Below are 26,085 nucleotides of genomic sequence, written 5' to 3'. Positions count from 1 at the left end.
ATCCTTGTTAACTCCAAATTCATTGTTATCAACAATTAGATGGTTCAAATCTATTGACTATGAAGATATGGTAATATTGGAGATAATCTTTGAATTACATGTTATCTCGTAAATGAGGTAGCTCGTGATCTAATGTGCTAGTAAATTTTGGAATTTTCGATCATTAAGAGGCACAAGAACAAAGCTTCAATTCACTTCCTTAACTGTATTGAAATCTTCATTTGAATTCAAACATGAAAAATGTAGTTTTGAAGAAACGATACTACCAAGTTCCATAACAGCAAAAAAAAAAAAATCGACTACAACATCTAAAAGTTTATTAATCAAAATATTTAGTATAAGCCATTTCGAAATCTTAGCTAAAGAATGTTGCTTTAAAAATCTGTAAGTTTCATCATACAAAATATGCGATAAAATATTACACTAAATAACAAATTAAACAATAATTTAAACGTTACATTTGATAACATTCAACTACTTAAGTTTCATAGCATTCATAGTTACATAAAACGTTAAGTAGTATAAACTTCATTGTAACAATAACAAAGCGCGATGATAGAATATTTTCTATTGTCATACATCAACCTTTTGTCGATAAACTGGATTTTCTATTTCTAATTCTTCGTTTGTATTGCGTTTTTTAACGACAAAAATCAGAAAACTAGTCATAAGACTTATAACAATAGCAATAGCGATTACAATTCCGGCAATCAATCCGCTGTTTATCATTTCCTTTGTTTCACTATAAACAATGCTAACTGTGGAATTTTGAATTTCCAACGCAATCGAAATAGAACTCAGTTCTGTTGATAAAGTATTTACTGGAGGAAACGTCGATATACGCACCGTTTCTTCTAGAGAGTGAAGATACCTGGATGTTGCATTTTCAGTGCCGTTTATAGACGTAAACGAATAGCTTTGTTGAAGGGTCAGGTAACCAACAGAAAAACTAGGAGTTTTGAGTGTTTCTGTTTGAGTGATATAGCTCTCCTGCTTAGACGCGTTTGTCGTAGATAATGTTTCTTTCATCTCGGTTAGGTTCTTCAATAAATATTCAGGTTTCTTTGATGTCATTTTTTCTTCGAGATGTCCATTTTCCGCGGTAATCACTTTTATGTCAGAATACTTGGAAGTACGAGATAATATTCTTTTAGTATAGTTAGGTTCCATAGGTGTCACACTTATCGTGGCATAGTGAAGTTGCTCCGACATTACATTTTTATAAGCGGTGTCTTTACACGATACGTTACTATAACAAATTAATTTTCTGAGAAATATATTGCTTGTGGTATGTAGTGGAGTAACGCTCGTGTTTGTAGCGGGTGACAAAGTTCCATTTGTGTAGCTAGGCATTCTAGATTTCATTTTTATCATATGATATTCATTCTCCAGAGGTTTTCTTTTGGAAGTATAATCGCCCTCTTCGATTTCGGTAGAACGTTCACTTTTGCCTTCTTCTAAAAGTGCCCTTCCAGTAGTACCTTCGCCCTCCGTCAAAGTTATAGTGCCCGTAGCGCTTTCGTTCTCAACCCAGACAGCTGGGTCAGAAGAATATTTACTCGTCATGGAGGTTACTGTCACATTATTATATCCAGGCTCTTCGGATATCACATTAATCGCATTAATTTTTTCGTGTCCAATTTTCTTAAATGGTAGTGGTGCGACATCAGTAGAGCTACTCTCCTTAGATATTACATCAAATGTAGCATATCCACTAAATGAAGTATGTTCTTTTCCACTTGTTGCTGTCACAAGACTATACGAGGGTTCTTTGCATGTTACATGAGACGTAGTATATTCACTGTCCTTTGATATTGCCGTTACAACAGAAAAGTTTGATTCGACGGATGGTGTATTTATTACAGTATATTCACTCTCATGGGACGGTGATCTTAAATCAGGGTAACTGGGTTCATATGTTGTTTTAAGTGTAGTATATTTGCTAACCTTTGATGTTGCTGTTATATTAGAATAGGCAAGTTGTACTGATGTTGCATTTATTATAGTACGCTCACTTTTGTTTGACGATACTGTTCCATTAGTATAGCTAGACTCTTTCAATGTTGCAGTAACTGTTCTATTATCACTCTCCTCGGATGATATTGTCACGTGTGTATAGCCAGGTGTTTTGGATGTTGCATAAAATGTACTATATTCAGTTCCCTTATATGGTGCTCTTACCCTAGTAAGAGTTTGCGGTGTAGATATAATTGTTCTGTATTCACTCCTATTGGATGGTACTGTCACACGAGTATAGCTAGATTTTTCAGATGTCAAATTACCTATTGTATAGTTACTCTCTTTGAAAGGCAAGTTTATATTAGTATATCTGGGTTCTTTGGATGTTGCAATAATTAAACTATGCTCACCCTTTTTGGATGATCTCGTCACAGGAGTATCCCTAATTAAACTATGCTCACCCTTTTTGGATGATCTCGTCACAGGAATGTCACTAGGAATAATTGTTCTGTATTCACTCCTATTGGATGGTACTGTCACACGAGTATAGCTAGATTTTTCAGATGTCAAATTACCTATTGTATAGTTACTCTCTTTAAAAGGCAAGGTTATATTAGTATATCTGGGTTCTTTGGATGTTGCAATAATTAAACGATGCTCACCATTTTTGGATGATGTCGTCACAGGAGTATCGCTAGGAATAATTGTTCTGTATTCACTCCTATTGGATGGTACTGTCACACGAGTATAGCTAGATTTTTCAGATGTCAAATTACCTATTGTATAGTTACTCTCTTTGAAAGGCAAGGTTATATTAGTATATCTGGGTTCTTTGGATGTTGCAATAATTAAACTATGCTCACCTTTTTTGGATGATGTCATAGGAGTATCACTAGGCACTATGGATGGCGCATGATGTGTACGTCCACTCTCCTTGGATGGTACTCTTACATTAGAGTAACTAGGCTCATATGTTGCACTAGTAGTATATTCACTATCCTTTGATGTTGCTATCACCCGAGTATAACTAAGCAATTTCGATATTACTTTAAGTGTATATTCCCTCTCCTGTGACGGTACAGCTTTTAGACTAGTATATCTAGGTTCATATGTTGAATTAATTCTATATTTACTATAATTTGATTTTGCTTCCGCATTAGAATAGGTAGATTGTATTGATACTGTATTTATTATAGCATGCTTGCTTGTTTTGGATGATTCTGTTCCATTGGTATAACGAGATTTTTCCGATGACGTATAATCGGTTGTATTTTTACTCTCTTTCAAAGATACTGTTGTATCATTATATCTGGATTCTTCGGACGCTGTAGTAGTTGAACTACGTTTCATTTCCTTTAGTGGTGCTGTCACATCAGTATAACTACTCTCGTTCAATGTTACATTAACTGTAGCATATCTAATTTCTTTAGATGATGCTGTCACATTAGCACAAAGCTTTTCAGATGTTACATTAGATGAAGTTTCTCTCCTTTTGAATATGGCGGTCACAGGACCGTAAAGTATTTCGGGTATTGAATGAAATGCATGTTCACTCTTTTTGGGTAATGCTACTTTAGTAAACTTAGACTTTTCCGTTGCTGCAATAACAGTAGTATTCTTTATATCTTTGAGTTGTGTTGTTACATTAGTAAAACTAAGATCGCTGGATGTTGCAATAAATGTACTTTGCTTACTTTTCTTGGGTGATGTCATCATAGAAATATAACGAAGCCCTTTAGATGTCGTATACTCACAATCTTCGGGTAGTGTTCTTACAATTGCAGAACTAGAATCATATATTGCATTTGTTGTATCTTCACTATTTTTTAATGTTGCTGTTACACGAGTATAACTAGGGAATTTCGATGTAATTTGAAGCGTTGTATATTTACTTCCTTGTGGTGGTGCAGCTTTTAGAGTGGTATGACTAGGTTCATATGTTGAATTAATTTTATATTTACTATCACTTGTTATTGTTTCTACATTAGAATAGGCAGATTGTATTGATATTGCATTTATTATAGCGTGCTTGCTTGTTTTGGATGATTCTGTTCCATTGGTATAGCTAGATTTTTCAGATAACCTATAATCGGTTGTATTTTCACTCTCTTTGAAAGGTACTGTTGTATCATTATATCTGGATTCTTCGAATACTGCGATAATTAAGCCACGTTTTATTTCCTTGGGTGGTATTGTAACATTAGTATAACTATTTTCGTTCAATGTTACATTAACTCTAGCATATCTAATTTCTTCAGATAATGCTGTCACATTAGCATAAAGCTTTTCTGATGTTACATTAGATGAAGTTTCTCTCCTGTTGGATATGGCTGTCACAGAACCGTAAAGTGTTTTGGATATTGCACGAGATGTATGTTCACTCTCTTTAGGTAATGCTACTTCAGTAAAAGTAGGCTTTGCAGATGTTGAAATAACTGTAGTATTCTTGTTATCTTTGAGTTCTGTTGTTACATTAGTAAAACTAGGATCGCTGGATGTTGCAATAAATGTACTTTGCTTACTTTTCTTGGGTGATGTCATCATAGAAATATAACGACGCACTTTGGATGTCGTATATTCATCGTCTATGGGTGGTGTTCTTACACTAGCAGAACTAGATTCATATGTTGCACCTTCATTTTTTGATGTTGCTGTTACACGAGTATAACTAGGTTCATATGTTGAATTCATTCTGTATTTACTATAATTGGATATTGCTTCTATATCAGAGCAGGTAGATTGTATTGATACTGTATTTATTACAGCATGCTTACTTTCCTTTGATGATGGTGTTCCATTGGTATAGCTAGTCTTCATTGATGTAATAACTGTAGTAAGTTCACTATCTTTTGATGGTGCCTTTGCATTGGAATATCTAGATTGTGCAGATGTTGCATTTATTATAGTATACTCGTTCTCCTTGGCTGATACCGTCACATTAGGATTGGTAGGTTGTACGGGTATTGTTTTGCTAGATTTATTTTTGAAAGGCATCGCTTCATTAGTATATGTAAGATTGCTTGATGCAGTAATTATAGTTTGGTCACTGTCCTTGAATGATGCTATCAAACGAGTATAGTCTTTAGTACTTGAATTAGTATATTCACTCTTTGATAGCGCCATCAAATTAATATCAGCAAGTTCTGTGAATATTGCTTTAATTTTAGTAAATCTCTCCTGAAATTCTGCAGTTTCAGAAGAGTTATTACATTTACTTTCCTTGGTATAAGGAGATTCTTTCGATGTTGTAATTATATATTCATTTTCCTCCGATGATTCTGTGATAGGAGCATAGTTAGGCTCTTCAGACGTTACGTTAAATGTAGTATATTCATCCCTGGATAATGTCACATTAACATAACCGAGATATTCAGATTTCTTGTTAACTGGAGTGAATAGGTTCTTGGACGTTGCCGTTTTCTTGCTATAGGTATCCTCTTTCGATATTGCAAGAAGTGCAATATGTTCACTCTTCTTGAAGGGGACTATCGCATCAATGTGTTGAGGTTCTTCTGTTGTCCATTTATCCTCAATATATGGACTACTCTTGGATGGCATTAGAACATGACTATCACCAAGATCTTCGGTTATTTCTCTCGTAGCAATAGACCGAGATGTAACTGCTGCAGTTCTATGCTCAGTATTTCTGGATGGCACTGCTGTAGTAGTATAGTTAGTTATTTTATATGTCGGGTTTAAATGTGCATAGTGAAACACATCACGAGATGATGTTACATTAGTATAGCTAGAGTTGCTAGTTGTCACACTGACTGCGATATATTTACCTTCTCTCCACTGTGCTGTTCTTTTTCTAGAAGTGGGTCTCATAGACAATACTCTTTGGGAAAGATGCTTATTTCCCGTTAATTCACTAATGTTAACAGGCTGCTTGGATTCGACATTTTCAGTAGTGTATACGTTTTGTAATATTTTTCCTGCAACATACGCTGGAATTTTGGATGACACTTTATCATTTATTGAAGCTTTGGATATAACATTTACACTGGTTGTTTGAGAGTCTGTTAATGCAAGACTCTTTCCAGAAATTGCAGAATTTATAGTAGATTTAAATTTTGTTGGAATTAGAAGTTTTGTTAACAGTTGCTTTTCCAAACCAGTTTCTTTGTTTAGTTTGTCCGCTATTGCAGTTCTAAATCCATTGTTTTGCAAAATTTTACGATTTTCTGTATTTTGGAGTTCCTTCTGAACAAATATTGTTGAGGTCGACTGGTGGTTTGATGACATACCGATTATTTTGGGTTGAGGCTTTGAGACGGACTTAGAAATTTCAGCTAACTTTAAAGAGGTATCATTGAAGTCTGTTTTGATTGGCATAAAGTAGTTTAAAGTTAATTCAGGATCAATGGTTTTTGCGTCTATGATACTTTCAAATTCATTTAAAACTATGTCCTTAGTAGTTTTAGGATCTGTCGATAGTGGACTTAGTTTTGTGGATAAAGATTCTCTTGCAACCGAAAGAGTCATTACAGGCGAGGTGTCCATCAGCACTACATCTCTTAAATTAATTTTAGGATGTACTGCGACACTGAGCACTGCTGGAGATTTTTCTGTTGAAATATCTTGTGCGCCAATCTTGCTTTCTACTGGCATTTGATGCCTTGAAGATGAGTCGAATGAAATGTTTTCTGTTGTATATTGATATTTTAACCTTGGAGTATTCATTACAGTTTCTTTTGTCATTTCATATGATGTAGCAGTTGTAGGTTCTGCAGATATATTTGAAGTTCTCTTTTGAGAAGTCTTGACTTTTACTATTCTAAGCGGAATTTTAACTCCTAAAAGTTTTGCAACTTTTTGATTTACTGTTACGTCAGTTTTATTAGTAATATTCTCTGTTGGGAAATAGTTAGAATTTTGTGCTCGAAATAGTGTTATATCGTCATTTCTATTGCCACGTTTGTTATTCAACTTTTTCGACTGAAATAGCAGTTTCCCCGAATCACTTAACATTAAATTTAATTTGTCTATTAGAGGGTTTATTGACGTCAAGGTAGCTTCGAATTCTAAACATATTGGTAGAGTACTGTTCATAGTAGAATCAAGTTGTGTTAACACTTGATTTAGAGAGAGAGGTTTTGGTTTTCGACTTACTTTTGTATTTCCAAGTAGAAAGGACTTCGAAGGCGAGGGTTTTCTTAATTCTAGATCTTTTGATATCACATACACCTTAATAGGTTTCTCAGTCATATCAATTTTCATAAAAATATCAAACTTCCTCGATGGTGTTTCTGTGGTTGTTTTTAGTCCCAATGAGATAGTTACATTCGTTTTTATCGTTGGTATACTTTCTTCAATAATTAGTGATTGAAGCAGGATTTTATTGAATTTGTCAGTTTCATGACATGGGAAAGACATGTTCGATATCAAAACTTTACCATCTACGGGTATCACACTTTCAACATCAGTTCGAACATCTATCATTTTATTCAATGTTTCGGTCACTATTTTGATCAGTGATGTATAAACAATTTCTAGTTTCGGATTTATTGAAAGGTTCGTTGGTTTAATCAACGAGACATTTGTCGTCGCGTTTTTAGTGTCTTTTAACACCTTACTTAGGTCTACAGATTTTGATTCCAGATGTATAAATTTTTCAGCATCCATTTCAGGTCGTTTAACGGTTCGAATATGAACTGGAATTTGAAATCTTTTCGATCTAGTAGTTTCTTCGAAACGTTTTTCATCGAAAGTCCACCCACTTAGAGGGGCATCTGCAGGCTTCGATGTGAAGGTGTACAATATTTCATATTTTAACCAGGAAGTGTCATTAATATCTGAAGCAGCAGCGAATGAAGATCGAAAACTAGGGTCGGTTTTCGCATTAGAAAAGTTTAATCCAGTGTCTCGTTTTTTACTCCAACCTGTAGAGGGCAAAAACATTTTAAGTGCATTTGTTTAAACCCAGTAAGCAGTTTAAATTTGGCTTTCTATAATCTACAACATTTACATTACTTATGGCTATAGATACAAAAAGTTAGATCTCTACATTCCTTAGTTTTGAGTTTTGGTTGGCTGGTTGATTTGGTGTTTTATGGTACAAAGCAGCTAGGCGATCTGCGCCAAACATCCGGTAAATAAGTTAAAGTAGATTTAGGAAAATTCATAAAAGGAAATTACGGTAAAACAGTTTAAAAAACAGAAATAGCATAAAACCAATGTTTACATCTTGTCTACAACGTAGAGAAAAACTACAGTAATACAAGTTGTAAAGGATTTTTTTTTACAGCATAAATTATAATTCGCCAGGAAGACAAATAGATAAGTACAAAAACTACCATCAATCACCTGAAGTTCGCCTTTCCAGTCCTGGTTTAAAGTTATTTAACGTTATGGTTATTTTCAAAATTTCAAACAGTAAAGTAATGAAAGGTTTAATAACTCGCCAGGATTACTAACAAGTAGTTCAAACAGCAGCGTTTGTCACCTAAAGTTGGCCCTTGCAGTCCTGGTTTCGAGTTATTTGATGTTACGGCCATTTTCTAACTTCAAATCTAATTAGATAAACCGATTCTTAAAACAGAATAACGTTAAAAAGTAATGTATAAATTAAGAAACTTAAGTGGCATTAAAGAAGATTAATGGCCTTTAAACAGCTAAACGTTTCTAAAGTGGACAGTGCCACCGTCACCAATAACAATAATGTTATGGATAAACCTTAGGACAGAACACGTTTAAAATGATGCCATTGTTGAGAGTCGTAACGACGGCAAGAATGTAAAATGTGGCTTATTGTGACCCGAGTGTTACGAACTATACACTGGTATATCAGTCACAGATAAAAGCAAACGACGAGTTAAAAAACTGACTAATGCATAGTCTAGTTAGAACTTTTCGATCCTTACGGAAAGACGGCCAAAGTCCAATAAGGACTTATTTGGAAAAGCTTGTATTCACAGTCGGCTCCAAACTGGCATGGAACCGAGCCTTAAATACAGGACCATAGCCTACCTATGGAACAAGGACAGCGATGGTAGTGCCAGAGCAGACAGATTTAGCTGAGGTGGCGGAGACCTCGTTCCCGCGAATACTAACGTGGCCCGGTATCAAGAAAAACTGGACAGAAGTTGATGTTAAAGAAATGGGGCAGTCGGCTTTGAATATCGGCAAGAACAGGTTGCGAACTAATATGAAGCGATTCCATGGCCAGTAGAGAAATAAGCAAGTCAGTATAAATAGTGCAGTTTGATTACTGCTTTGCTTTACATGATCCAGGGCAAAGAGAAATGGCGTACAGCTAAGTAGTGAACACAGAAGCTGTAAGGAGGATTCTGCACGCAACAACCGAACCACAACAAGCCATGACAGAGACTACATGGTCACCTAATTTTGAACAATGTGTATAAAGAGGAATGGCAGGATGGTTCGAAAGATATTAGCAAATAGACAGTATTTCCAATCGAGTGTTTTTGTCAGATGACTTTAAAATAGGTCACATTGGGGGACTAGAAGAAGCCATGGTGGGATGGGCTGACCAATCGATACAGCAATGTTATCGAAGGACAGACCCAATTCATCCAACTGCGCCTGGGTACGAAGGCGTAAAAGAATAATAACAGATCGTCTTCTGAAAAGTATGGCCCACTCAGGAAGGAAAATGCCGGATGAGATGCTTGGGAAAGATACGAAGTTTCAAAGCATGTAAAGACAGTTGCAAACGGTAGAGGTGCGGAGAAGGTTCACGAGACTGTATAAGATCTGAACTGAGGAAGTGCAGAAAGCCCCAATGAAGAGCCAAAGTTCTTGATGATGAATGGAGTACAGCATCTTTAAGGCCGAGGTTCTGGCAGAGTCATAAACCAGACATCTATAGTCGAGTTTCGATTGAATAAGAGCACGATATATTTAGCATAGAATATTGATCTGCTTCCCATGTGGTGGAAGAGACGACATGAAGAATTTTCAGTGTTCTTTGCATTTGACCCTAGCTGCTTGATGTGTGGTATATAAGCCAGCTTACAGAAGTCAAGAATTTTCTCAGGGACAACAGGCAGCACAACTTCACCAATACAGAGTTCAGGATCAGGGTGAATACCCCGTTGGCGGCAAAAGTGCATGCAAATGGTTTTAGAAAGAATTAGTCGTTTGCTGTTGTCCACTTCAGTGGATAATTGTAGGCAGTATGTAGCTGCTGCTCAATGCATCTCATGTTTGACGACTGACATGAGATGTGAAAATCGTTGACAGAGCCCATTTGCATTGATGGCATTAATCAATCATTATTGACACTCAAAACAGCCCTGAGGGAAAGTGTCGAACCCCTTTCGAATCTCCTTCCATTAAAATTAATAAAAATAAGCAAATGGCCACATAACCCACATATGTAGAGGTCTCGCAAAAATGCTATACCTACATGTTATACCATAAGCCTTCAAGACCAAAGAAGGTTGATACAAGATGTCGTTTGAGAAAGGCTTCTCTGACGTTAAGTAGAATCAGGTGGTGACTGGTAGACCCCTGTCGTCGGAACCTACATTGAGTGGGCAAAAGGAGGTTGATTCAAGGAACCATACAAGAGGAGAATTAACCATCATAAGGTCTTACAGAGACAGATCAAAGCAATTAGACGGTAGTTTGAACGAATCATGGGATTCTTCCCAGGCTTAGAGAAATGTAGGACAATAGCCTGGCACGAGGAAAGCATTCTCCTGCCAGACCCTGTTAAAACAAAATCAGAAGAATAGCAACAGAAGCACGAGATAAATGGCAAGGCATTTCATAGTGTACACCATCAGGTCCGACCAATGAATGGCCAGTTTGAGTTCCAGTGTAAATGGACGATTATAGTTAGAGGCAATCAACTCAAAAGGAAAGAGGTGATAACTCTGCCAGAGTCTCGATGGCTAATAAGGTGGAGGATAAAGCAGAAGTGGAAGCAGAAGAGCTTTCACTTAGTGTCAGCGATGCTCTGGGTATCAGCTACCTCCTTGCCACAGAGCAAGATCGAGAAGGGGACAGAATTATATTGGCCACTGACCTTTCGAATCTTGTCCCATACGATTTTAGAACTGGTGGTAAAAGATATGCTCGTTGTGAACTTAATCCAAGATTCCTTCTTGATTTGACGTCTTACCCACCGATCATGTGCACGAGCCAGCTGGAAAGCAATGTGGTTCGAGTGTGTTAGGTATCTATGAAAATTATTCCAAGCCCGTTTTGAAGCCTTCTAAGCTAGGTGGCAGGCACAATTCCACCACAGACGAAAATATCATGGAAAACGTGTCGATATTTTAGAAATACATTGAGTAGCTGCTTGTATAATACACTAAGTTACTGCTGCCACACAGTCGCCGATTGATGGCTTACAAACAATGAAAGGATCAAGTTCTGCCAGAGCAGTGCAAGTGAGCCAGTTTGCTTGATCCAGCTTCCCTGGGGCACGCGCGTCGGGTGGCATCGACCACGGCCAGTCTTCTCAAAATAAGAATGATTATTGCCTCCTGGATTATTGTCCACTCTAAGAAAAATGGGAGAATAGTGAAGGGAGCAAACAGAAATCAGTAGTAAAAGAACTGACTAGGTGCATGAAAATAAGAACCAGTATTGAAAAGAGAAAGGTTGTAATCAGATAGCATATGCCCTACAGAGGGGCCCTTCCTATCAACATTAGCACTTGCCCAGGGGGAATGATGTCCATTAAAGTCCCCAGGATTAAAAAGAGGGACGGCAACTGTTTAATGAGCATTAAGGTCTGATTAATCATAGGTTTATTGGCGACAGGTAGAGAGAACAAAGTGATGGTACGACTCAAGGAAACACGGATGGCTACAGCCTCCAAGGGTGTGTCGAGTGGCAAAAACAAGGTGGGCACATGCTGATCAACCAACAACGCCACCCCTGCATGCACTATTCCATCACAAAGGTTGCCATTTCTGAACAAAAACTATGTGCAGGTTTAAAAAAATGTTTCCTTAAGGAAAGACATACAGGATGGTAGGAATCAGTGCGTTTTGGTATCATCCAGATTAGAACGTAAACCTCCACATTTCCATCGTATCAAAGTAGACATTTTTATTTATGTGTAAGCGAATTGGTTGGGGACCCTTCTGTTTATAATCATTTTTTTTCATTCGAGGGAGATCTATCGACCTCCACAGATCCTGCTCTAGGTAGATTAGGCAGGTCTTTGCTGTTGGAAGAGGATTTCAGTGAATGAGTAGGACGTGAATAAATCATAGTTTTGCATCTTGGTGTGGGAGAAGATGTATCCAAGAAAATTCCTGTACCTGGAATAAAAAACGTGGATCTTAGGATTTGTTGAAAAGTATGGAAGGGACAGATGTGTTGATCATTTATCAACTTAAACCATTCAGGTCAAAAGACCTCATATGGTTTGAGAACGATTCTTTTGAAGGCAGAGAGATGCGTCTGCACTCTCACTATAGTAGTGGAACAAAGTACAGTAGCATATGTCCAAGATGAAGTGTTGGACAGCAAATTTCGAGCCTCAGGATAAATGTTATGAATTGGTTTCAAACGCTGCACCTATTTCTTCCAATCATTTAGGGCAAGAATGAAAGTAGGACGGGCGAGAGCCATTGCAGTTGATGCAGTGAGGGTCTGTTTCACACCTATAGGCATCATGGTCCTTGCCACTACAACGAGAACACCAAGGAACCATGACATGACGTCTTTGAGTAACCAAACCACTGTTACTAGAAATAGAGGATTTGGGATGTATGGCAGTACACTGCAATTAAGATAACCTGCCTTGATGATGGAAGTGTCAGAATGAGGATATTGGTTGCCATAATTCCATTTTTGCGAGTGGAGATACGCCTCACAGCAGAATCTCGTTGAGTAGAGAAACCAACAAGAATCTGACTCGTGGATGTTCTTCGAACCCCTCTCAACAATAACTCCTCGTAATGAATTCAAAAATAGGTGTATCCCGAATTGCCTTTGAGCGCAACAGGAGCTTTGTTCAGAGATAGATTTTTCCACCAATGCCACCAGAGCAAAGCTTCTTTACTGACTTTGGAGAGCCAGCAAGTCCCTATAGTCCCTTCTGAATGAAAAAGGGTGATATTTGCCCTAAATGTTTGTCTGAAAGAGACTAAGAAGAGGTACAACAGGTGTTACAGATGTTGAAGAACGCTGCTCAGAATCTTTAAGACGTGATCGTTTACCTATGGACTTTTTTTCCCATTAAAGTTTTTATTTGGAGGATCCATAATAAAAAGAATATTTTGGTGACCACCGACTCCACGCACTATGCAGCCCTACAATGCCAAACAAGGACATTGCAGCAACGCCAGGGTTTTGCGAGCACTATATCCAAACACCAGCATCAAATACAATGTCCGCAACACCTGTTGAGAACATTCAACATTGATACTTTGTTATCCGTAGCCCTAGTGGACCAGCCAATTGACCCCAATAGGGTAACCCCATGGCTGTCCGTCTACAGGAATTCAAGGCCACAAGGCCAAAGTGGTGCGTTAAGGTTAGATCTCAACCACCAGGATCATCTTTTCATGAATCGTCACGCGCGACGAACACGCGAGTGGATAGTCTGACAGATTGTTTAGGCAGAATATTCATAATGAAGCTTTGTAGAATGGACGGCAACTGCCTGTTGAAAACTAGACTTGAAGACAAAAGATTTTCAAAATATCGTCCTATACACGCGTCTCCACAAAAGGCAGTTGCCGTCCATTCTAAAGTTATCACGTGGGTGGATGTTTAGATCCCAGAGGAGGTAAAATGAAAGAACAGAACCTTCCCTGGGGAGGTCCCCTCACTATGTACAGGAGCCCAATCAGAGCGAGTTTTGACTTGATAATTTAAAATATGTAGTTCCTTGAATTTAATATTAGGTTTAAAGTACATAAACTTTGCTAACGTATGCGATTTTTTGACACTTACTTTAATCACGGAAATCTGCTAGTTTATATAAAATGTTAAGACGTTGCAAAATATTTCAGTTAATATTTAACTAATACAGATGTATAATATTTTAAGCGAATTTAGTGTGAATAGAAGTTAAAACGAAAAGGAAACTAGTTAAATGATCATAGTAAGTAAAAAGTAATGGTTAGATCTCCAAGAAACACTAAGAATAGCACATTGTGTGCCATTCTTGTACCAATGGCAGTTCCTCTTATCCGAGAGTTAGAAAGATAAAATATTTATCAGTTATGTTTCTTAAATTAAAGTATTATAATTTAAGTACCCAAAATCTCAATTTGCAGCAGTTAATTTTTTGGGTGTTAAGCTCCATATTAGTATAGAAATACTGATATAGTATGTAGACTACAGTTACTATTTTGATATGATATTAAACCATCTCTTACATAATTAGCTTTTGGAATAAGTGAACAATTTATCCAAAAAGAAACGATACTTTGCATGGAACTTTGACGTCCTACAATTTGTATAAGGGATAAAAGTCTCTTTAAATTAAAAAGGTATTAAAATGACCTTTATGTATCTTTGGTAAAAGAAAATACACCTTACACTGAACTAAAATCATTTAAGTTAACTCTTGTTATTGAGAAGGTTCAATAATAAGTTCCATCATTAGTCTTTTCCCCATGAACGTCCATGAAAAGATGTATTGTCTTGAATGCTCCATACCTAATCTTTATCAGGACATTATACAAGTATTTTGGTTTTGTTAACAAGTATTGTATTGTTAATAATTAGGTTGGGTGAAGAGAAGTGCAAGCTGAAAGAGAGTTTCCATCCAATTAAAAACAAAAAATCCAGTATTTCGAACCTGATGGTGGTTAAATAGTTTAACCCCTGCAGATTTACTCCAACAGATCGATATTAAAATATCGAACATCAATTAAAAAAGAAAAAACAAAATTTAGTTGGAGTTCTGTCAATTGCTAGCTTTACATTAACGATTGAAGCAGAGATTGACTGATGAAGCTCAGCCTACAAGTTTCAGTTTCAAGAACTGATTTCACACCATCTTACCCAACTACGAAGCAAGTGTACAATAAATCACTTGATAGTTATCAATGAAGATTAAATTTTCCATACATTAGGACTAAATTTACAAGAGTCAACTTTCAATTATAGTTAACTATGTTATTCATAGTCAGATCTTGAATATAAAGTTTAAAATAATGGATAAACTTAATTCATATAATACTGTCTTCCAACCAAATGTACGATTAACGTACAGACGATGATAAAGGTACTATAAATATTAGCGAATTTCAAGGGAGTAATGCTACTGTCACAATACGGGTTTACCAGAACTGCTGAAATACTCAATAATCCGTACACTGAATAATTTGACTTTCAAATTTCAAAATGCTATGCATTTGTTAGAGCGTCTTAAGATGCGTTATAGTGGTGAAATGCTTTTCTATAAAATTTTCTCTTCCATTGAATAATTTTAAATAAAGAAATAACCAAATGTACCTATTAAGAAATTTACTGAACTGACTTACATTAGTTTGCTTGGTAAATACTGAAGTCAAACTGAACTCGCATTTGACTTCCTTTAACAACACAATCCGGTATTTAAAGATATCTTGTGTAGTTTACATATACTTTCCAAATATGATTATCCCCTCCACATGAATGTGGACCTATTTAATCGTTTAATGGATATGAACTAGCAATTAAGTCAATTTCTGGAAAGGTGCAGGAGACCTAAGTTAATGTTAAGAGTATTTCCTTAGTAATACTAATAGTTTACTATTCTTAATGTTTAGGTGTCCTCCGTTTTATGGAGGAAGCGGATTATTCTACTTTGATTTAACAATCTTAAATCATGTTAGTTTATTGATAGATGTAATACTTTAGTACAATATTACATTTAAATGTTTCGGAAGAATTTTTCCCCCTTGGAGTTATTTTGCTATTAAAACATACTGTTGTATTCAACGCGACTACGCGTTACACAGCTTGAACTTTTGATGCTGCAAGTAAGGGCTCTCGAGAGATTCTGCAGACAGCGACAAAATTTACACCATAAACGAAAAGTCTATAAAAAGGCTTAATATTAATACCTGGGGTACACCTTCCTGCAACTTAACTAGAATGGATTCGTCATTATAAAGTCTAGCGTTTGACTTTCTATCTAACAGTAAGCTGGATATTCATGATGACGATTGTTGGTAGAAATTTAGATTGCGTTAGTTTAGACCTTAAGCCTTGATACCAGATAATCAAATGCTTGATTTACGTCCAAGTAGAAAACTTGGAGTTTTTATCGAACCAATGGATAATGGATTCAGATGTGATCCAATTGGTTGGCGAGTAACACATGTTGAAATTTGGCTTTTTTCGGGTGCTGCAAAAACACATTACGATTATTTTCCTCAGTTTTCATATGGTATTTCAAAGACTAACTAGTATGTAATTTTACCGATACTTAGTATCAGGGTTAGAGATAACTGATTATGGCAAATTTTATTTCATTAAATCCCGCCTTTAAACTGATTATATCATGGCTAGCAGAGACTTATTCTAGAAGCCCCCCCTTTAGAAAAACAATCGGATCCTAGCTTGGATTGTTAGAGTTTAAGTTTCCTCTTATTTACACAATGCAGAACAGAGAAATTCAATGTTTCAATCTTGTTGGTTCCTTGCGTATTCTTAAAAAAAGTAAACAAATCCCATATTCGCTCGATTCACTACCAACAATGGCACACTGTAGCAGGTTTTAGTCTTACTAAATTTACCATCAAAAGTAAAATCCTTAATATTTTAGTAAATGGACCCAAATTGTACACTTAGGATTAATTAACGACAAACAGAATAATTACCTTCCTTGATTTATACTGTATTTTTTTTAACACTACCACAACCAACAGGGAACAACGTTGATGAGTAGAGAGATTTATTTATCATCATGCCAATACAATTTTATCCACTTACACTATTCAGTTTATTTTCATCTATATTAAACGAGTGACCCAAATTACCATAACTCAAGTGAATTACCTTCCACTTACTACTAAAAAAGTCTACCCAACTACCTGAAGTCATTTTGTAGTAACAAAACCTTACAATTAAAGATTAACAATTTAATGAAAGCAAGTAACTTTCAGTTACTCTTTCCAAACTACTAACGTTATTTTATTTTTTAAAAAAAGTCTTGTGTGGTACCATGTTTTAAAAGTACGAGTACACCAAGTCATCCCTTCCTAGATTAATCTATAAAACGTCTTGGCAAGGAGATTAGTGAATTCACATTTCACTTAACGGATTCTTTCAAGGTTGGTTTACATTGTCATCCCATTTCACTAAGTTACTTTATAAATTTAGTATAACTTGAACATTTCATACGAAAACATTAAAACTGATACATGCTTTTGACAATATCTATAAAAGTAGCAGTAGCGCAAGCACTTCCTAGTTCTCGGGCACTAGGAATATATTATATATACACACACACACACACACCATTAAAAGATTAATATGTACACTATTCAGGGTAATTTCAATATTTCCGCAAGGTTCTCAGGAACAGGAAGTTAGTAGTTAACACTTATAGGCTCAGCTATCTCAATGTTCGAGAGCCTCACCACCAGCATCCAATTCTCAATAATGGCGCTTGCCTTTAACACGCTGAAGAGTTACTAGCTATTATAAATACTATTTTAATACGAGTTAAATGCAAATTAAAAGTATTGTTTTTCGAAATCACTAACCCTCCATAGGAGAACGATAGATGTTTCGTTATGACCATGAAATTAAAGCATTGCAAAACGCCGAACCTAGTAAAAGTTAGGTTTTCAAATTTTTGATAATTTAACACCTAATCGTACTCGAATTAATCGTTGACAATAAATTTAACATAACACTTAATAGGTTTGTTTTTATCATCTAGGAGAAAAAAAAAAAGAGTTATTTAAGACTCTCCCTCGTTGAAAGAATACAATCCCTGTGAATGCATTAAAATTTAGTTCATCAATAAATATTACAGCGCTTTTATTTGAAAAGGTAAATTCCTACCTCCAGATTTACAAAGATGCCCTATTACGATAGCTAATTATAAGCTTTCTACCCTTGAAACCTCCGACTAAACAAAATGCATTCGTCCTCAACTTCCATTTTCATAGTGTTCAATTCCTCTCATAAAAGAACCAATCTTATCTCTCTTAAAATTCTACAACTAGTGAACAACTTATAGCCAATAATTCCTAATATGACAGAACTCGAAATTTAAGTTTTATTAATATGAATTACATCATAATGTGGCCCGGAATGGCCAGGTGGTTAAGGCGTTCGACTCGTAATCCGCGGGTCGCAGGTTCGAATCCGTCTCAAACATAATCGCCTCTTTCAGGGGAGGGGCGCTATAATTCGACGGTCAATCCCACTATTCGTTAGAAAAGCCCAAGAGGTTGCGGTGGTTGATGACTAGCTGCCGTCCGTCTAGTCTTACATTGCTAAGTTAAGGACAGCTAGCGCCTTAACTTATCAGCTTATTCTGATGTTGTGTACATCTAAACTTCTGTTAAAATAGAACGTTTTATGACGTTTGGTTTGAATTTTCCCTACAAAGCTGCAATTTATCGTTTCTGATGTTTAACAGAGTCTTAACTAATAGAAGTCATAAGCAGCAAGCTTAAAATTTGAGACTTCAGGTTTAGATTTAAATGAAGTAACAAAACTCAAAGTGTCCACTACAAAAAACTAGTTGAACACCAAAAAATTTACTCCCGAGACAGATGTGGCAAAGCAGTCCAGTGTCATCGCAGTGCATTAATTATGACATTTACCCTACCCATACCGATGTATGGTACATCGGTAACTTTGTATATCAATTTTAACAAAAAACATTAAAACATCAGAAGGAAAGCTGATGCTGTGTATTTGGAGCAGGGAATATCCATTTATTCAGGTTTATTAAAATAACCTAAATCTATACAAGAAACTTGTGATAGATTGAGCTCATCTTTACGACGACGCTAGCGTCATCAATATCTCAGTTGTCGACTACTGTATTTAATATTTTAACATTTCCCAATGAAATTAAAGATTTCACGACCCTATAAACCCTAAACTACAGGGAGTTCGGAAAGTCTCCGTGCACTTTTATATTTATTAACATACATGTTTCAATATAGAATACAGGAGGTAAATATGAATAAGAATTATAAACAATGTTGAAAGTGACCCCTGTTAGCATCAATACATGCCTGGATCCTTCTTATTTTGATTCTAAACACCGCTGTCAGTTGCTGGCTTGAAATAGACTGAATAAAATATGATTACAAGACTGCACAGCAGCTTTCCGAACACCCTGTGCAATTGATCTCAGCCTACATCAACGTAATACTTAAAATATTCTTATTTGAGACGCTGTTATAAAAACGGGTTTATTGGACGCTTTAATTTACCCACACAATCCCATTAGTAGGTGAGCTTTACTTGGAGAGTTGATATAGCTGTATCAACTCTCCATCCACCCATCCCCCATTCAGATTGATAAGACTGACTTGTGAAAATAGAATTTCTTTAAATATTAGTAGAAATAATGAAACAAATCATACAAAAATATTAATTCTATACGTTTATGATAAAACGAGATCCTAAAAGGAGTGCGAGTATTACACAATTTTAAATATTTTACGCAAAATTAACAGTAATTTTGAAACTTGTAAACAACGTTTTAACGCTGGTTTACTGGACATACGCAAGTTGTGTCACAAAATGCAACTTATTTAATAGAAATAAGTAGCACAATCTGCTTTATGGTAAATATCGCGATAGTTGAAGAATCTATTCTACAAGTGCTAAAAACTACGAAAGATAACTCTTCGTGACCTATTATAATATAAAACTGATGTTGCACCCACTAGTAACGATTTGGGAATTGGGTTGCGATGCTTTGTAACAATCTACGTCAATGATTTCAACAGTTTGTGGCTTTAACATATGCGGTTGTGTTTAGATCTCGTTTTATTGATGGACTACCTTCTAGAAAGTTTTTTTGTTATAAAATAGCGTTTTGTATTCCCAACTGACAAGCAGTTTCGAACTTGTCATTTAGTGTTCATTTTGTAAAATTTCCTTGCCATGTATTAGTACAAGTTATTTCAAGATATCCGTTATGTAATAATCACGTGTCAGAGTGTAAAGTTTATTGGGATTCAGGCGTTTCAGTCCTCTTGTTTCGTCGCAGAAGCGCAGCAAACTTAGGGGGGGGGGAGAAGTCAATTTAATTTTGTAATACAAAATGTTTTGCATGACTAAAATTTCTTGAGACAATAAAAAGTTTTCTCGCTGTAGTCTGCATCATAAATCTGACAAAGGTACGTGTAGGGCCGATAAGCGGGATTAACTTTACTAGAAGAGATTCTTATTCGAGGTCTTTCCCCTACATTCTTTTTTCCTTTTATTAGTTTAGCATTCAAACTGATGAAGATAAGTTTCAGAAAGTTAAAACTAGCTTGTTATAAAAGTTGTATTATACAACCTCCCTGCTTTAAATAAACTTTTCCATTTGTAACCCGAAAGAGAAGACAGTTCTAATATAACTTTATTACAAATGGTGTATGTTAGCATTTACTCTAAAAAAAAAGACAAAAATAAAATAAAACGCAAAAAATTATATCATATACCCATCAATAAGCTTGATGTTAGTGTTATTATCTATCAAAACTAGCAGTAGTGCTTTTAAACCACGTATACTAACGAAAAAAAAACAACAGACTAAAAACCATCCAGTAACAAATAAAAAGGAAATATCAACAGCAGCAATTAAAAGTACGTATAAATCTGCTAAGGCAAAGAAACTACCGACTTATATCACTTATGTAAACGTTAAATAACACCACACTTAATGATATAAAAGTGATTTTTTTCTCTACTCAGAGTATCAATTCTCCAAACACTGCTCTACTACGAGTAGATATTATAAATGCTAACTAATACTGATCCTAAACATAGCAATACAGCATTTTATTCAACAAGACAAAAAAAATACGTCTTATTGTTTATACGCATTTTACCAGCAGCTAGACTTTACTTTACACGAATGTATAAACTACTTACCTGTCGAAACCGATAGCAATAATAACCCAGAGAATAAAAGTAATAGTCCACTGTTATTAACTTGTAACTTCGTCATCGTACAATTCAAAACACCTGTATTATTTTCAGGCAGAAACCCTACAGTACAAAATTTTCACGACGATATACACTACTAAAATGTCTAAAACTCAGCTACGTTAACTTTGTCATTATTCTAACTAACCCAATCCTATACTACATCTTTTAGAAATTGCACTTAAAGAAAAAAAATTACCACGTGACCAGAAAGTTTCACGTTCGTGTGCAAAAAAAAGACACCAATAAAATTCAAGGTCAAGCTAAACTTGTTTAATTGCTGTTTAGCGTATGTTTATTTTTTCCAGTATGCTTAATTACAATAAAATATATTTATATTTACACTTTAATCTAATATTTTTTTATTATTTAGTAAATTTGCTATAATCATCATATACCAAGATTAAAATTTTATAAACAAAGAAATTATTTTCTCAAAAATGTAGTATCATAAATTACGTTAGTGGGTCGTAATAAAGATCACTCTTTGCAGGCTTTTAAATTCATTTCTAAACATTTTTTTGTATCATTCTGTCTAAGTTGAACAATTTTGATTTTGCTAGAAAAATTTACCTAACATGAAACAACCATCTTCTTTTTCGAAATATATGGGATATTTTCTGACACCAATTTTTTTATTTTTTAAATCGGCTCTTTAATTTTACATCTTTATCTTTTAAATATATATATATTTTAAATCATACTTGTGCTTCTCCCTCCCCCAGTAGCTCAGCGGCATGTCTATAGGCTTATAACTATAAAAAACAGATAACCCATTTTGTTGCCCCGCATGGCCAGGTGGTTAAGTATCTCGAGTCGTCATCTGAGGGTCGTGGGTTCGAATATCCGTCATACCCAACATGCTCGCCCTCTCAGCCGTGGAGGTGTTATAATATAATGGTCAATCCTACTGTTTGTTTGTAAAAGAATAGCCCAAGAGTTAACGGTGGGTGGTAATGAGTAACTGCCTTCCCTTTAGTCTTACACTGCTAAATTAGGGATGGCTATCGCAGATAGCCCTGGTGTAGCTTTGCGCGAAATTCAAAACAAACCCATTTTGTAGTTATGCGTTTGATTACAAATAAAAGCAGTTCTTGTTTTCTGGAACTCAATAATTGTTTGTTTTGCAAATATATATGAATGTGAAAATTCTGTTGTTGTAAGATGAATCCAATTTCTAGTTTCAGAGCATAAAATAGTGTACCTCTTATGATGTACCTCTTATGTCGCAGTTAATTAAATGAACGGAATTAAAACATGTATTTGTGTGTTTTTATTACAGCAAAGCAACATTGAGCTATTGATTGTGTCCACCGAGGAAAATCAAACTCTTGATTTTACATTTGTAAATTCGTAGACTTACAGCTGTCGAAGTGGAGGACCATTGTGATTCCTCATATTTAGGGGTACTAGTGGGGACACTAATTACTTTAAGATCAACAAATGGTTTGTGTAGTTAAGAATATGCTAAATACATTAAACAAATTAATCTCCAATTAGTAGATTTCGATACGTTTATTACTAATATACAAAATACATTATGGATCAATGCTATTGTTGACAGAAATATTCCATATTTTGAACTCATAATTAATGTTAAACTAATCGTTTTACAAAAGCAAAATTATAGCATATCAAATATTAGGGATATATAATAGTCTACAAATGTATACAAAACTACATTGCATCTTTGAATATTTTCATCAACACCACGGTATTATTAAACAGAAAGTGGGATGTTTATCTTTTACATCATAAAAGCGACGTCAAAATTGTGCTAATCACCTGAACTAGTGTGAATTACATGTGATTTATTTGATTAAAGTCGAAATACATTTGCTGCCAAATCAATTTTCATAATAGTTTAATATTCAGGGGTGGTTTTGTTTTTTGTTTTTGAATTTCGCATAAAACTACTGGAGGGCTATCTGTGCTAGCCGTCTCTAATTTAGCAGTGTAAGACTAGAGGGAAGGCAGGTAGTCATCACCACCCACCGTCAACTCTTGGAATACTCTTTTACCAACGAATAGTGGGATTGACCGTCACATTATAACGCCCCCACGGCTAAAAGAGCGAGCATGTTTGGCGCGACGGGGACGCGACCCCGCGAGCCTCAGATTACGAGTCGCATGCCTTAACACGCTTGGCCATGCCGGGCCTATGGATTTAGTAGTATTTTTAAATAGCTAATAATGTGTAATTAAATTAATTAATACTTTAACTATACATTCAACTCGAATAAAAATTAATATTATGCAAAATTACAAATCACAAAAAGTTTAAGAAGTAATGTTAGGCATTTACATAATGGAGATTGAAGAAATAAGCGTTTCACGAGAATTTGAATTGAAACTCAAATAGTATTTAAAATTAGCTTTCAAAATCACATGTAAGCGAAAATAAACACGTGCTCTTTGGCATTTTAAACCAGTGTGTTAAATATAATTTAGTTTCGATCTTAAATAAAATATGAATTTTAGAGGTAAGCATAATATTGTCACTTAAAGGTGCGTAAATTTATCAAGATTAGTTAACCTATACATTTTTAAACCCCTGCAATAAAACCATTAGATCTGAGCGAAAGTAATAAAAACCAGGAACTAAAAACAAAATATTCTTTCTTCTCGTATTCCGCAACTTTCTTGAACAGTCAGCATTTGTCGGTATAATGGTATAGATAAAACAATTTAACATGAATTGACGCGCAAGAAAGTATTTCACTTTAGTATTGTGATCTCTTTTTTTGTTCATGTATGTTAACTTGCACCTACTACACAAACAATCGAGGCCCGGCATGGCCAGGTAGTTAGGGCTCTCGACTCGTAATCTGAGGGTCGCGGGCACGAATCCTCGTTACACAAAACATCCTCGGATAGTCCTAGTGAAGTTTTGCGCGAAATTCACAAACAAACAAACAAATAACTGTGGTTCTTCAGTTACAACAAGATGGCTTGCGTGAAAAATGAACTTTACTATCTAACAAAACCCTTTTAAAGATACCTTTCAGTTTTGCTTATTTTCTTATACAGACTACAAAAAACCTTATGTTACTTTAACGTAGTTTTGTGCTAACAATAAGTTTGGTTTGTTTTGAATTTCGCGCAAAGCTACTTTAGGGCTATCTGCACCAGCCGTCCTTAATTTAACAGTGTAAGACTAGAGTAAAAGCAGCTTGTCATCACCGCTAACTCTTGGGCAACTCTTTTACCAACGAATGGTTAGATTGAATGTCACAATATAATGCCCCACAGCTAAAAGGGGCGAGCATGCTTGGTGTAACTTTGATTTGAACCTACGATTTTCATATTAGGAGTCAAATGCCTTAACCACTTGGCCATGCCGGGCCTAACGATAAAGTACCTTTCGTTTTTTTTCTGCACAAGACTATTCTATCGTATTTGTCTCATCTACACATAAGGCCCGGCATGGCCAGGTGGGTTAAGGCGTTCGACTCGTAATCTGAGGGTCGCGGGTTCGAATTCCGATCGCACCAAACATGTTCGCCCTTTCAGTCGTAGGGGCGTTATAATGTTGCGGTCAATCCCACTATTCGTTGGTAAAAGAGTAGTCCAAGAGTTGGCGGTGGGTGGTGATGACAAGCTGCCTTCCCTCTCTTCTTACACTGCTTATACAAACAATCTACACCAAAAGTCAAAATAAATGAAACAGGTCAAAATTTTATGATTTTCTAGGCTAATCACCCATTATAGATATTGTATATACATATATGAAAAATTTAAACCGAAATGTGTTAGTATCTCATTAAGCAAAAATGGCAATATCTCTTTATATACAGTTCAAAACGTTGTTTAACCGCTTTAATGCCTTTAAAAGAATCTTCCGTTATCGCTAGAAGGAACTGCATCTTTCCTGTGACAATAACTTGTCAGTATTCTAGTTTAATTATATAAATGCTACTTTAATATAGCAGAATTAGTTTTATTAAACAATGCCTGAGTAACATTTGCTCTAGGTGTATATCTAATTAACCATTTTTCCTTTAATAAATATTTTACTGTAGACCAAGTCTATACATTGAAGTCAATTCGACTTAGACAGGTGAGAGAGGCGTGTGTTTATTTGTGTAATTATTAGTAAAATATGAGAAACACATAATATATGACAGAAGCGCAGCATCTAAATATGCATTTGAGTTTGATACGCATAGTAGTGACAGTGAATGAAAGTAAATAATTTTCTTACAGCTTTTACATTTATTTTTTAGTAATTTACGAATCGTATTAACATTCTTCTACTTCTGCTTTTTGTTGGGTATTTTGCAATATTACTTTTCGAACCCAAATAACTTTAATTATACTAAAATACGTATATATATATATATATATGTGCTTTTTGTTTTTTCCGTCTCTTGTTAACATGGTAAACTGTTCGCAATTACATATCTAATTATTATGTGGTTAATTGATTAAAATCCAAATGTTCTTACTTTGGAAGAGAAAAATGGCTATGGTGATATGATTAATTAAACATGCGAACCAAAACGTGCATGAGTTCACGTTCACGGTATATTCTATTGTTTAGCCGCGAAATTGCGGCTCATAGAATTGGTCTGAGTTTTTCAAGTTCAAACTTTTAGCTCATAGCTCCATCATCTCTTAACCCATTTGAGATCTAATCACAGTTTTGGACCCGGGAGATTAAACCCTTTACAGTAATGTATTTGACCACGCCCAAAGTTTCATAGGTTACTTTATTCTAATCCTTCCTGAGAGAGTTTCAATTTGAGCTGATAGAGTTCCTGATAAGAAATAAAACTGAATCGAGTACACGCATGCCCCGCTCTTGGTATTGCTGATGAACATAAATATTGCTAACAAAAGGGGTTGAAAAAGATCTTATAGGTTAATTTACTCTAACTCTCATTTGTAACCATCACTAGCATGGTGTAATATCCATAATACTTGTCGTCTAATGTTTTTAATCGTTAATATTAATTTAGAATAATAACTGTGTTAATATTAACGAATTTAATAAAAAATTACTATTTTAATTCATAATCTCTCACAAAACACAATGTTCATTTGTCTATTTGTACTCAGTAGAAAAGCGTAATCATAGAA

At 35.3% G+C, this 26,085-nt stretch overlaps 1 protein-coding gene across 1 annotated transcript; it reads right to left on the bottom strand.

The window, feature by feature from the left end:
* Positions 1-300: 300 nt before the first annotated feature.
* Positions 301-21,162, bottom strand: LOC143249186 (uncharacterized). The gene is made up of 2 exons (XM_076498646.1): positions 20,950-21,162; positions 301-7,841 (listed from the first exon to the last, which is right to left on the bottom strand). The coding sequence occupies exons 1-2, from the start codon at positions 21,023-21,025 to the stop codon at positions 574-576; spliced, it is 7,344 nt and encodes a 2,447-aa protein (XP_076354761.1). The 5' UTR covers positions 21,026-21,162; the 3' UTR covers positions 301-573.
* Between the last annotated feature and the right edge of the window lie 4,923 nt (positions 21,163-26,085).

Source organism: Tachypleus tridentatus, chromosome 4 (assembly GCF_004210375.1).
Source record: "Tachypleus tridentatus isolate NWPU-2018 chromosome 4, ASM421037v1, whole genome shotgun sequence".
Taxonomy (NCBI): domain Eukaryota; kingdom Metazoa; phylum Arthropoda; class Merostomata; order Xiphosura; family Limulidae; genus Tachypleus; species Tachypleus tridentatus.
This window is presented reverse-complemented; position numbering and strand designations above follow the sequence as displayed.